This window comes from Mchenga conophoros, linkage group LG4 (genome assembly GCF_057382185.1).
Source record: "Mchenga conophoros isolate Kocher_MC1m ecotype Shallow Benthic linkage group LG4, M_conophoros_male_GT1.1, whole genome shotgun sequence".
In the NCBI taxonomy this organism is placed as follows: Eukaryota; Metazoa; Chordata; class Actinopteri; order Cichliformes; family Cichlidae; genus Mchenga; species Mchenga conophoros.
In genome coordinates, this window is record NC_140529.1 from 16,907,879 (window position 1) to 16,920,851 (window position 12,973).

Below are 12,973 nucleotides of genomic sequence, written 5' to 3' on the forward strand. Positions count from 1 at the left end.
CATCATCAGTAGTGTGACAGTCTGGCTCGAGGGCCATGACAAACAATTTATTAACTGAATGGGGTTAAAAACCATAATATTTCATGAGGTGTGCTAAAGAGTGTTATCTATGTGTCAGTATTTGGATGGGGGATTCAATGTTAAGGATGCATAATGTTGTATGGTGTAAAACCTAAAATAACCAGGCCAAACAAACAAATAACACAGTGCTGGATGGATGGAGAGAAGGGCCACGTGCTCCCAGGTTGCAGGTTCTTGGTGCCACCAAGGGTGACATCACTATGAACTCTTGGCTGCCACAGGCCAGTTATCACTGTGGTAACATTTCTGACGCCTCCTACTTAAAACCCCAAAACTCAGACGGATCATGCGGCCCTGCTTTTCATTTGCCCGTCTGCTCCATGGGAAGTTTCTGTCCTCTCTGATCTCAGGACCGCTGTTTGACAGGTGTACCGCCCCAGTCACACTCCCCCTGCCACTGTCCCAACACTGTGTGGGTTCTCTCCGGGTACTCCTGCTTCCTCCCACAATCCAAAGACATGCAGCTAGTGGGGTTACATTAAATGGTGATTCTAAATTGCCCACAGGTGTGAATCTGAGTGTGAATGGTTGTCTGTCTCTTTGTGTTATGGCAGCTGGGATAGGCTCCAGCGCCCCCCTGCAACCCTGAATTGGATAAGTGGAAGAAAATGGATGAATGAATAAACTTCATACTTGCGACTGTCCTCATGAGGCCCAGAGATTTCATTCACAAAGCTTCCTGTGGTTAGTGCAGAAAGAGAACAGTGGCAGAAAACACTTTTGTGCTTTTGTGTGCACCTGTGTTCGCTTTTGTGAGGACACATCTGAGCAATTACTCTTTGCTGTAGAATCAAATGAAGTTGAACAAATCATGTACCTAACACTGCAGCGCTACAAAACACACTGGAACAGAGTATGTGTGTGTGTGTTTGTGTGCGGGTTGCCCATTGCTGGCTATAAAATATGGATGCTTGATTGGGTGGAAGCAGGGGAGTGGAAATGATCACTCCCTCTCCACACATGTCCTAACCCTCTCCACCTCCCCTCACACACACCCACACACAATTTTTAAGCATTTGATCTAAATACACCAGCCTATTAAAACACTGCATGCTGGCAAGAATTAAACTATTTACTTCTTGTTTGAACTCAGATTACTGAGATGCTGTGAAATCGTGCCGCAACTTCAGCAGAGTTGGACTTTTAATACCTGAAAGTGCGCTAATCATCTGATAATGGATCGGAGGCGTGCAGTGTTGCTTTTATTTGGCTGGCATGGACTTAGTTATTTTCAATTATTTGAAGCCTAAGACATTCAGCTTTCTGTTTTGAAGGAGGTGAGGCAGAGAGACCTGTATCTCTGTTCACACAAACTGAAAACAGATGAGAGTCAGGCACACTGCAATCAGTATGCTTGCTTTTAATCAGACTACTTCTCATTCTTGTCAAGAAATGATCACCTTCTATTAAAAATGATTACTTGAACTGTGGTAATTTTCCCATTACAACAACAGGTTATTTAAGGTAGCGTCCAGCATGTAGACAGAACGCATCAAGCAAAGCACTGAAAAAATCCACTTTATGAACAGAATAATGGAATTATCTTGTAGCATTTAAAATGAAGCCTTCATGTTGTCTTCACATACACACCGAGACTCTCTCTCTCACTCTCTCTCTCTCTCTCTCTCACACACACACACACACACACACACACACACACACACTGAGTTAACTCAGGCAGTCCTAGCAGGGTGCAGAGGGAGCTCTGGGGGTGGACGGAGGCGAGCTTTCATGCTCCACTGAGGATGCACTGTTGCAGCACTACAACCCGGTAATCATCACTAATACATAACACAGCCAGTGTGGGCGTTTGTAATGCAGCGAACGTACTTGTCAGTAATTTACCTATGAATGCCTTTGCCTTTAAATTTAGTAGGAGGATGTATGACTCAGGTCATGCTGGAACAAATGTGTGCGTGTGTGTCCTCATCCACGCTCGCGCTACACACTGATGTTAATGTGTAGGTGCTTTCTGTGGGTACTGCAGAACTTCAAAAGATAAAATAATATTTTATTGATATTTTTTTCTCTCTCCAGTTTTTTGGTATGTGACGAAGGGTGTGTGACACAAACTGTGTGTCCGCAAAACACAAATAATCCGAGTGCAGCAATCAGGCCTGGCCAGTCTATTCTGAAAAGGAGTTTCTACAGCCAACTGCACAGGCTCAAGCTATTAGAGCCATCTAATGTGTGTGTATGTGTGTGTGATAAAGAGATAGAGGGGATGTACAATGAAAAAAAAAGGCACAACAATAGCTTGACAATGGACACTGCAGAGCGCGAGGGGAAGGATGGACGAGGACAGCGCTACGACAGAGACGGCGGGCGAGATGGAAGTGGGGAAGATAGCGAGAGGGGAACAATGTTGTTTCGCTCCAAATAAATGTTCCACCACAATGGATTTAATTATGCAGATAATTTTGATGTCTCCTTCTTTTCCTCCTTTCACCCTCCTCCCTCTTCCCGCATCCTTTCCTCAAGCGGATTTAATCCCTTCCTCGTTCTCTCCTCGGCATGTTTGTGTTCAAGAGGGAAGAGTGTCAGGAGGATACGGGAAGCGAGACAGAAAGCGGGAGAGTGAGTTTGCGAGGAGGGAGCGAGGTTGAGCTTGAGAGACGGGCAAGGACTCGCGGCTTAAAGCGTGCTTTGTGCGTGTGTGTGTTTTTCGTACACTCACCCCTTTACAGATAGCGACAGCCTCCTTGGACATTGACTTGGGATAGGAGACGTGGTGCTCCATGATTGACTGAAATAACTCATCTTCATCCTCTCCGTCAAATGGAGGCTTGAGAGGACAGGAGAGAAATGAGTGAGGAGAAGCAGAAGGCAGCACAGGACAAATAGAGGATACTTGATTCATTCATTAAAAGCAGCTTTTTTCTCCCAAGAATCTAAAAGCTGCAGGCCTCTAAATGAAATATTCAGAATTTCAAAATGTCACATCTTAACAATTATTAATGCCACGAGAGAAAATCTCATTATAGCATATAATTTAATAGCTAACCTTTCATTACACAGTGTCACATTTTAAAGGCTGAGATCAGGAGTGTTTGTTTTTATTCACACTCAGCCGTGAATACAAAACGCTGCTCTGAAAGGAGCGTGAATCACACATTCATGTAGATCCAAAGATGGTGTTATATATTTTTTTCCTTAACCAAGATTAATAAATCCTTTGTGCAATTACCCACTCTCTCTCTCTCACACACAGACACAGGAACACACACAAATACACACACACAAATACACACACACACACACACACACACACACACACACACACACACACACACACACACACAGACCAACCTGTCCAGCCAGCATCTCGTAGAGCAAGACGCCAAAGGCCCACCAGTCCACAGATTTCCCGTAAGGCTGGTAGGCTATAATCTGAGCATAGGAGACACATTGTTCAGAAATGCTGCAGTCATCGCTTCAGTCTATGATACAAAGGTAGTCAGCATTAAAGAAAATGATCCTATCTGTTAAACAATAGCTCCAGTCAAAAAAAAAAGTCAACAGTGATAAGTCGTTCTTTCCATCAAGCGTTATTGGCTATTAACTGGGAGACCACATATCACCCATACTGGCTCCCCCTACACCGGCTGCCAGTGAGTCAGGTTTAGAAATCATTTTAAGATTTTATTGTTTGTTTTGAATGCATCGCACTGGGTTGGGTTGACCTCTCTGATCTTTTGACTTTGCACACTCCCACTAGGTTACTGAGGTCTGCTGGTCAAATACTCAAAACTAAACTACTAAAACCCAGAGGAGATCAGGTTTGGCTTTTAGATGCTTTGAAATCTATTTTTAAGTTCTGATCCCTTTGTATTTGTGCTGCTTTATTTATTTATGCTCTCTTTTTTTTAATTGTTTTTATGTATTTTACTCATTTTGTACAACAGCTGCTGTATTTTTAAAAGTGCTTAAAATTAGACTTCACTTTTTCTTGTTATTTGTAATACAAGCACAGTACGCGTCCCCACAGGGTTACTGCCGATACTTAACGAGCACTTAAGGGGCAGAGCAGCATTTTTTTTAAACCAGTACAGGCATTTTGTGGACTGTAGACAACACTGCAGATACTATTTTGTGAAAGACTTTTGTGCACCACATTTATTTTGTATGAGAAAAAAATCAATTAGAAAAACACCTGCTTCACGTGCAAGATGAGCTTTATGAGTTTTATGGATCAAAAGTAAGACGTGTGCACCACACCTGCAACTGACTCCAACAATGCTAGTGTTAGCGGCGCTAACGGCTGCAGACAGGAAGATACTGCCAGCACCGGAAACGTGCTCGTCATCTCCGAGCATGAAGTAAGGAGAGCCTTCAAGAGAGTGAACACCAGGAAAGCAGCAGGACCAGACGGCATCCCAGGTCGTATCCTCAGAGACTGCGCATACCAGCTAGCTCCTGTGTTCACTGAGATATTCAACATCTCTCTATCTCAGTCGGTGATCCCCACATGCTTCAAAGAGTCCATCATTGTTCCTGTCCTGAAGAAACCCCACCCTGCTTCTCTCAATGACTATCGCCCTGTAGCCCTCACCTCAGTAGTGATGAAGTGCTTTGAACGCCTGGTCAGAGACTTCATCATTTCTTCACTACCAGACACACTGGACCCACTACAGTTCGCTTACCATCCAAATCGTTCCACAGACGATGCCATCTCTCATCTCCTCCACACATCACTCACTCACTTGGACACTAGAAGGGGGAATTATGTTAAAATGCTCTTCATAGACTACAGCTCTGCATTTAACACCATAATTCCCTCCACACTCACCACCAAGCTGGAGCATCTGGGACTCAGCTCATCTATGTGTCAGTGGATCTCCAACTTCCTAACTGGCAGACCACAGGCAGTAAGGATGGGCGGACATGTCTCAGCCTCCACCACTCTCAGCACTGGAGCCCCCCAGGGGTGTGTTCTGAGCCCCCTGCTGTACTCTTTGTACACATATGACTGTGTGGCCACTACCAGCTCCACCACCATCATCAAGTTTGCTGACGACACCGTCGTGGTGGGCCTGATCTCTGATAACAACGAGACGGCCTACCTGAAGGAGATTAGGAATCTGGAGAACTGGTGCCAGAGGAACAACCTCCTTCTAAACGTCAGTAAGACAAAGGAGCTGATAGTGGACTTCAGCACTAAGCAGGAGAGGAACTACCAGACCCCCGTCATCAACGAGTGCCCAGTGGAGAGAGTGGACAGCTTCAAATACCTCGGAGTTCACATCACGCAGGACCTGTCATGGTCCTGTCACATCAACACTGTGGTGAAAAAGGCCCGACAGCGTCTCTACCACCTCAGACGCTTGAGAGACTTCCAACTGCCCTCCAAGGTGCTCAGGAACTTTTACTCGTGCACCATAGAGAGCATCCTGGCGGGAAACATCTTAACCTGGTTCGGGAACAGCACCATGCAGGACAGACGAGCTCTACAGAGGGTTGTGCGGTCAGCTGAGCGCACCATCCGCTCCGAGCTCCCTGATCTGCACTCAATCTACAGCAGGCGGTGCTGGACCAAGGCCAGGAAGATCGTGAAGGACCTCAGCCATCCCAACAACAGACTGTTCTCTCTGCTGAGGTCAGGAAAGCGATTCCGCTCCCTGAAGACCAACACAGAGAGACTGAGGAGGAGCTTCTTCCCGCAGGCGATACGGTCTCTCAATCACACCACCACACAGTACTGACCCACACATACAGTTCTTACACACACTGGACTTTCTGGACATTGTTTTCACTTCATTACTTAAATCACGCTGCTGTTATTGTGTATATATTTATTTATATTTCTTCATACATTCTTATATAGTTCTATATTGTGTATTTTGTTGTACAGTTATTTTATTTTCAACTTTAATTTATATATTTTATCTTATTCTTCCCAGTTAAATTTACCCTTCATTCTAATTTGTGTTGTACAGTTATTTCATTTTTAACCTTAATTTATATTTTATTCCTTCCTAGTTAAATTTACCCTTTTTAATTTTTCATATTTATTTCCTATCTTATTCATAGCCTTTTCCTTTTTTGTTTTCTTTAGGTCACGAGCAGTTGTCCAAGCATTTCACTACATATCGTACTGTGTATGACTGTGTACGTGACAAATAAAATTTGAATTTGAATTTGATTTGATTTTTGATTTGACTTACCAAGTTCACAGTGGTAGAACTATTTACTTTAGCAGAGTGCAGTAAATTTACTGAAAGGCTTTTTTATTGTGTGAATCCAGGAGGTAATAATGTTCCCAAATATAATACCTACACAGTCAGTTAATTTTGAGGGACGTTTAGACTACATGGGCTGACTGACATGAGAGCAAACTGATAGTGAGGCTGAAATGCAATTAAAGTATCATTATGTATTCCAGCTAATAGAACTACCAAACTACCACCGACACTTTAAGGGAGAGTTTATTTTCATGGAGAGATGCTCGTTGGCGTTTCTGCTGAGTGTTACATAAAAAGACGGCAAGACTTGAGGAAATCCCTGCTTCTGGCCAAGAAATAGTCTGGCACAAAAACCGGTGCAAAACTGAAATGTGTCATTTTCAGCTTTGGGTATTTTAACAAATTAGACAAATTTAATGTAGTATTTTAGTGAGCTTTAGAAAGTGCTCCTGTTACATTAGGACAGAAGTACTATTAATAAGTAAAGCATGGCTCCAGCTACATACATGCAAACACGAGAGTATTCTCTTCTAGTTGTCTGCAAGAAAGCAAAGTTTTTTCCAAAATAAAAGTTTTATTTAGCCTCTTTTTGAGCTGTGTAGCTACTGCAGGAGAACAGTGAGAGATCAATACAACAGATCCAACCACCATCACTCTCACACACACTTTACCTCAGGAGCAATGTAATCCGGTGTGCCACAGAAGGTCTTGGTTGTGATTCCATCATTCATATTCTCTTTACACATGCCAAAGTCTGCTATTTTAATGTGGCCCTCACAGTCCAGCATTACATTGTCCAGCTTCAGGTCTCTGTGAGAGGGTGAAGCAAAGTCAAAAAGGAACAACAGACTAATCAACATAACTTGGCACCGATACTCGAAACGGCAAATCTGTATTACAATTCAATTTAGAGGCTCAAAAGGTTTGTGAAATGTGATCCTCAGCTATTGAGACTGCATCAGTTCGACTGTACAACCCTTTCTGAACATTACAGATGGATCTACATTATGTACAACTTCCAGCTCATGTTGAAGTGAATGCCTGCGTTAGTCCAAACAATGTGTTAGATGTGAAGAAAGGTTAAATTTACATTGTTTCTCATTTCTTTTACATTTGTGAAGTACCTTATAATAAAACATATATAGTACTGAATAGCTCACATTCACCTTTGGCTTGTAGCAATACACCAGTAGTGATCAAACTGACATCACTCTAACAAATTAAGACTATTTTGAACTGCCAGTCATACAAAACTTCTCTAGTAGTCCAAGAAGAACACAACAGTGCTGGAAATGAGCACAACAGGTTCATTTTAATTATCCTAGCTGCTAATACTGTGCTGAAAGAAACTTTACTTTACTGACAAGTCACAAATTCACTCTGAAACTTCCTGATTTTATAAACTTCCATATTGTATAAGAGTATATTTGGCACATGGCAGTAATTCATTCAGTTCAGTTGAGTTTTATTTATATAGCGCCAAATCACATCAGCAGCCGCCTCGAGGCGCTTTATACTGTAAGATAAAGAGCCTAGAATAATGCAAAGAAAACCCGAACAATCAAACTACCTCCTATGAGCAAGCACTTGGCGACAGTGGGAAGGAAAAACTCCCTTTTAACAGGAAGAAATTGCCGACATACGCTGGAGAGGAGCAGACAGGGGGAAACTGGAAAAAAGACACACCGTGGATTTCATTTGCACTATTTCAGGTACGTACTACTGTGTGAGCTCATCTATATTTGGTTAATGTTCTGCGTTTAGTAGGTTGTGTTATGGATGTTACCTGTAGATGATGCCCTTTTGATGTAGGAAAAACAGACCAATCGCTATCTCTGCAGCGTAGAATCTGCACACACACACACACACACACAAAAAACACAAACGGCAACAACATCGGCAATTAGACAGAGGCCGAGAAAAAGGACAGCAGGAAAACAGATCATTTGTGTGCGTGTATGCGCGTGTCAGAGTAAAGGTCACTCCTGTCTCTTCAAGGCCAGCAAGCAACTGATAAGATCAGCGGCAGAGGTCTGGACGGACAGACCGCACAGTCGGCCACGCTTGCGCGGGCGTGCATGCGCTCTCTGCGTTTAAAAAGCGCATTTTAAAGACAGCAAGAGTCATTTGGTTGTGAAAACTGTGCAGAGCCCGTTTGGAGCTAATTAGATGTTCTTTCTGTGCTCAGAATGATGAGCAGCAGCATTAAAGAATAAATACTGAAGCTCTCAATATACAAAAAGACTCTGCAACACTGAAGTTCAAAGCAATTTAATCATCCGTGGAGAAGGATTTCCTGTTTAATAAAAAAAAGAGAGCGAACAAGCTGATGGCCTTAGTTAAAAGAGTTCCTCGTGTACTTCGACTTACCCCCTCTGCAGTCTGAACCTTCAGCCATAGGGAAGAAACTTTAATTCTCTATGAATTACATGAAGGGCTAACTCCTCAACAGCTCTCGCTCGACACCGACAGCCCCACTTGTCAAATGTGTCAGCCTGCTGGTTGGGCTTGACACCAGCGATCTCGCCAGCCACCGTAATTATATTCTGCAGTTCTGGAGGTACTGCGCCATGCACTGAAAACTCTCAGGAGCTGCTGGATTACTTTCATTTCTTTGAAGCTCTTCAGAGCAGCAAGCTGCATTGGGGGCAAACAACATATTTCACCTCCGGGCTCTGCTGGGATTGCTCATCCATCACCAGTCAAGCTGATGATGGCTTATTCACCACGATTTAAACAGGTATTACTAAAGTGTGAAACACCTGCTTTCACGGGGCTCTGATTTTCTGTCTGTGTGTGTGTGTTTGTGTACTCACACAGCGTGAGGTTCTTTGAACTTGCCGACCTGCTGTATCTGATACATGAGATCTCCGCCGTTTATGTACTCCATGACAAAATACAAACGGTCCTGTGGAGGGGGCGTAGAAGGGCAAGCAGAGAAAGACAGGTCACAAAGTGCACGTTAATAAAAATGGATGAGAGGTCAAAGGAGCGTAAAATACTGTGGAGGTGGAAGGGACTGCTGTGAGTTTGATGCGCGAATTGAGAGAAGATCAGAGGAGAGATGCAGAAAATATGACAGAGGAAGTGAGGAGGACGGGGAGAAAAGTGGTGATTGGGTTGTCGGTGGATCCAATAAGTCTTCAACTGAGGGAACACGGTGACATCAATTTAGGGACCTGTAGTCCTCCATTATCTACAGAAATTGCCAATAAGTTTCAGTAAGTGAGAAAATGTGGAGGGATTTGGTGTGTGTGTCTGTGTGTTCTGGAGTTTATTGCGAAGTTTTTTAGTGTTAGAGTCTGTACTCCCTGATAAGTCTTATGAGCAGTTGCTTGTTCTGTGTGCGAGCCTATAGTATCTGTGTGTGTGTGAGTGTGTGGGTTAACTGTACTTGCGTATGCACTGCATAGGCGCCATATTACTGTATGGATGTGTGCATGCATGATTGTAATTGCATTGTAACTGCCTGCATGTAATAACTGAATTTGATGTACAAAATGTGTGTGTGTGTAGGTGTGTGTGTCAGTATCAGATCGGTTTTATTTACTTTTGTCATTCAAATGCATTTACAACACATCACTAATCAGTGAGAATGCAGAGATGAGTGTTAATGAAGCAGGAGAGCTATATTTACCCCTCTGCTGACTCATCATTAGGACTAATGCACATTATAAAGTTTGTGCATTCCAGCTGTAAACTTGGGACAACAGGTAAGCAGTCACTCCAGATGTTTTTTTTAGGTTGTAGTTCTTGTGTTTGGTAGCATGTATAACCAGATATATTAAAAAAACAAAAAACTCCACATTTTTCCACTGAAAGGTTAATATAATCCATGTAGACTGAATAACAAAACGAATAAATAAAAGATACACAATATAAAGTTAAAGTACAAATTACATTTTGAGAAACCGGGTCTAAAATTCCTTCCAAATACAAAGACCACCACTTTAGAAGCTACACCTGTTCAACTACTTGTTAATGCAAATATCCAGTTAGCCAATCACATGGCAGCAGCTCTATGCACTCAGGCATGTAGACACGGTGCAGGTGACCTGCTGAACTCCAAACTGAGCATCATAAAGGGGGCGAAATGGGATTTAGGTGACTTTGAATGTGGAGTGTTTGTTGTTTCCTGTTAAGAACAGGAAACTGAGAATACAAATCACACAATCTTAACAAAACTGGATTAAAATATTTGAAAAGCATTGGTCTGATTAGTGTTGAAGGTCAGAATTTAGCATAAACAACATGAAACCTCAGATTCCTCCTGCCTTGTGTGGGGGTGTAATAGTATTTCTTGGCACACTGTGGGCCCTTTAGTACCAACTTAGCAGCCTTTTTGCCTACAGTGCACCATCCTCAGGATAACACACTGTGTCACAAAGCTCAAATCATGGTTTCTTGAATGCAACAGTGAGTTGTGGTGAGATGGGAGATTAACATGTGTGATGCAGCCATGTCAACATGGACCAGAATAAATAAGGAATGTTTCCATGACCCGGTTAAATCTGTGCCATGAAGAATGAAGGAAATTCTCAAGGTGAAAACAAGGTGTACCTAAAAAAGTGTTAGCTTCAGCATTGGTATTAATGTCTATTACTTGTTTGAGATCCATGATGGTGAACATGACAGTATATTCTGAAAGTGCCAATTAAATTTAAGGAGTGACAAGTTAAAACAGGGCAGCTTTTAAGTTTGTATAAAATAAAATGAATATATCTCAGTGAGATATATTCGGTGGGAACATGTCGGCCCACTCACCATAGTCTGGAAGGTAGAGTGCAGCTGTGTTAAGAACGGGGGCTTTCCAGATAAAGCTAGCACTCTCTTCTCCACCATGGTGCACTCTACGTCATCATCTTGGATCACGACGTCCTTCTTCAGGATCTTTACAGCGTACAAGTCCTCGGTTCCTTTGCGCTCTGCCAGCATCACCTTAGAGAGAGGGCGAACAAAGAACATGTGGGAAATGCGAGAAGATGAATTCATCAATATTCAAAATCTTTAAGGCTCACAGCTGCTGTCATGGCTCTGTACCAACAAAGAAGGGAAAGAAACAGAGAGAGAAAAGGAGAAACAGGAGAAACAGGGGAGGTATTGTGAAGGACGGGGATAAAGGATCAGAGCGATGAAGGAAAGCTTCTCTGACTGTTTTGGGTTAGACAGTCAAAGTAAGAAATAAAGAGAAAAAAGACAAAGAGAAACCGATTCATCACTTTTCAAGACGCCAATGGAGGCGAAATAACCAGGGGAATAAGAAAGGAGAGAAAGAGGAAAATGGGATGATGTGAAGCCTCTTACAGAGTCACTCAAAGCCATTTTTATACATCACATACATTACATGGGTACAATTTGTGCGAGATAACAAAAATTAATCGTAATCGAGACATTTTTTAACGGCCTGTTCTGTAAGCCACAAAATCTGTGTTCAATAACCCCTGCTGGATGGCTAGCAAGGCTTTAACAAACATTAATTATATAATGAATTCGAAACTCGCCACTCTTACAAGTATTAAACATAATGATGCCGTTAGAGGACGCAAAACCTAAAAGCTGCTGCAGCAATCTCCCTGCAAGGGGAGAAAGCGCTTAGCCAGTGGTTCTTCTTGTGATAACTTTAATATTAGTCAGAGTTTCTCAAAGATTTTTATACTGTTCGACTTCCTTTTGCCCTTCATGAACAGTAAGGATGAAGCAAAGGAGAGAAAAAAAGACAAAGAAGACAAAAATCAAAGTAAAAAGGGCTTATTTCACATTTCCTGGATCATATGGTTCACAGTGTGGGGAAACTGTAGATAAAGGAAGGTTGATAGGTGAAGAGACTGGGATTAAAAAACAGAAAAAAAGGTTAAATAAATTTTAAGAAGGGCAGGGTGTTGTGAGGGACACATGGGCGAACTCAGAAACTGCCTGGCAGCACTCAAGTTTGACTTTTTATTGGGAATTCAAGGATGACAGCTTCTTGTAATCCACTTATGAGATGCACATAAATGAAAATAAACACACCCTGAATTGTGATTACTTTTATGTGGTTGCCAAATGCGGACCAGGTGTCATGAAAGGTTCACACAGACTTGTGACCAGAGCAAAAGTTCAATTAAATTCAACCTTCAAAGAAAGAAAGGATTTACAGGAGCCTGTTGAGGGTGTGTGTGCAGCATTCATGTTTAAGGTAACATTGAGATAGTTTGAGAAATGCAGAGAGTTGGTGTGTTTCAGCCTATCTAACCACACAGCTACAAAATTAACTGTTCCTTATATGTTGAATTTTAACCTAGAGGCATATTAATGTACTACTACATGTGACTCTAGTCGACTCAATGACTGTAAGATGCACCGGTCCTGTGGCTGTAAAACAACCCCAAATCATCACCCCTCCACCACTGTGCTTGACAGCTGGTATGAGGCGTTTGTGCCCATATACTGTGTTTGTTTGTTGCCAAACAGCTTCGTTCTCCTCTTTTCAAAGCATATTGTGGAAGAACTCTTGTGGTTCCTTCAGTTTTGTTTCTGTACTGTCATGAGCTTTTACATTTAACATGCTAACTGAGGTCTGCACAATCTGTCGGTAGTTTCTCTGACCCTGACCTTGAACTGAATTTGCTGGGACGTTCACTCCTGGGAAGATTGTGGCATTGTGTTAACAGACACCTGAATGCTACAGAGCAGCAAACTGCTAAAGCCTCTGCTTCTATCTTTCCACGTGC

At 42.5% G+C, this 12,973-nt stretch overlaps 1 protein-coding gene across 2 annotated transcripts in view; it reads right to left on the bottom strand.

Moving 5' to 3' along the window:
• The window catches only part of prkcbb (protein kinase C, beta b), a 109,096-nt gene that overhangs the window by 30,563 nt on the left and 65,560 nt on the right, over nt 1–12,973 (bottom strand). For both annotated transcript variants that reach the window (XM_085270722.1, XM_085270721.1), the window contains exons 10-15: nt 11,028–11,201; nt 9,080–9,171; nt 8,050–8,112; nt 6,935–7,073; nt 3,391–3,471; nt 2,759–2,866 (exon numbers count right to left, since the gene is read on the bottom strand). In XM_085270722.1, coding sequence (XP_085126848.1) covers nt 2,759–2,866; nt 3,391–3,471; nt 6,935–7,073; nt 8,050–8,112; nt 9,080–9,171; nt 11,028–11,201 — 657 coding nt within the window. The remainder of the gene's footprint in view (nt 1–2,758; nt 2,867–3,390; nt 3,472–6,934; nt 7,074–8,049; nt 8,113–9,079; nt 9,172–11,027; nt 11,202–12,973) is intronic.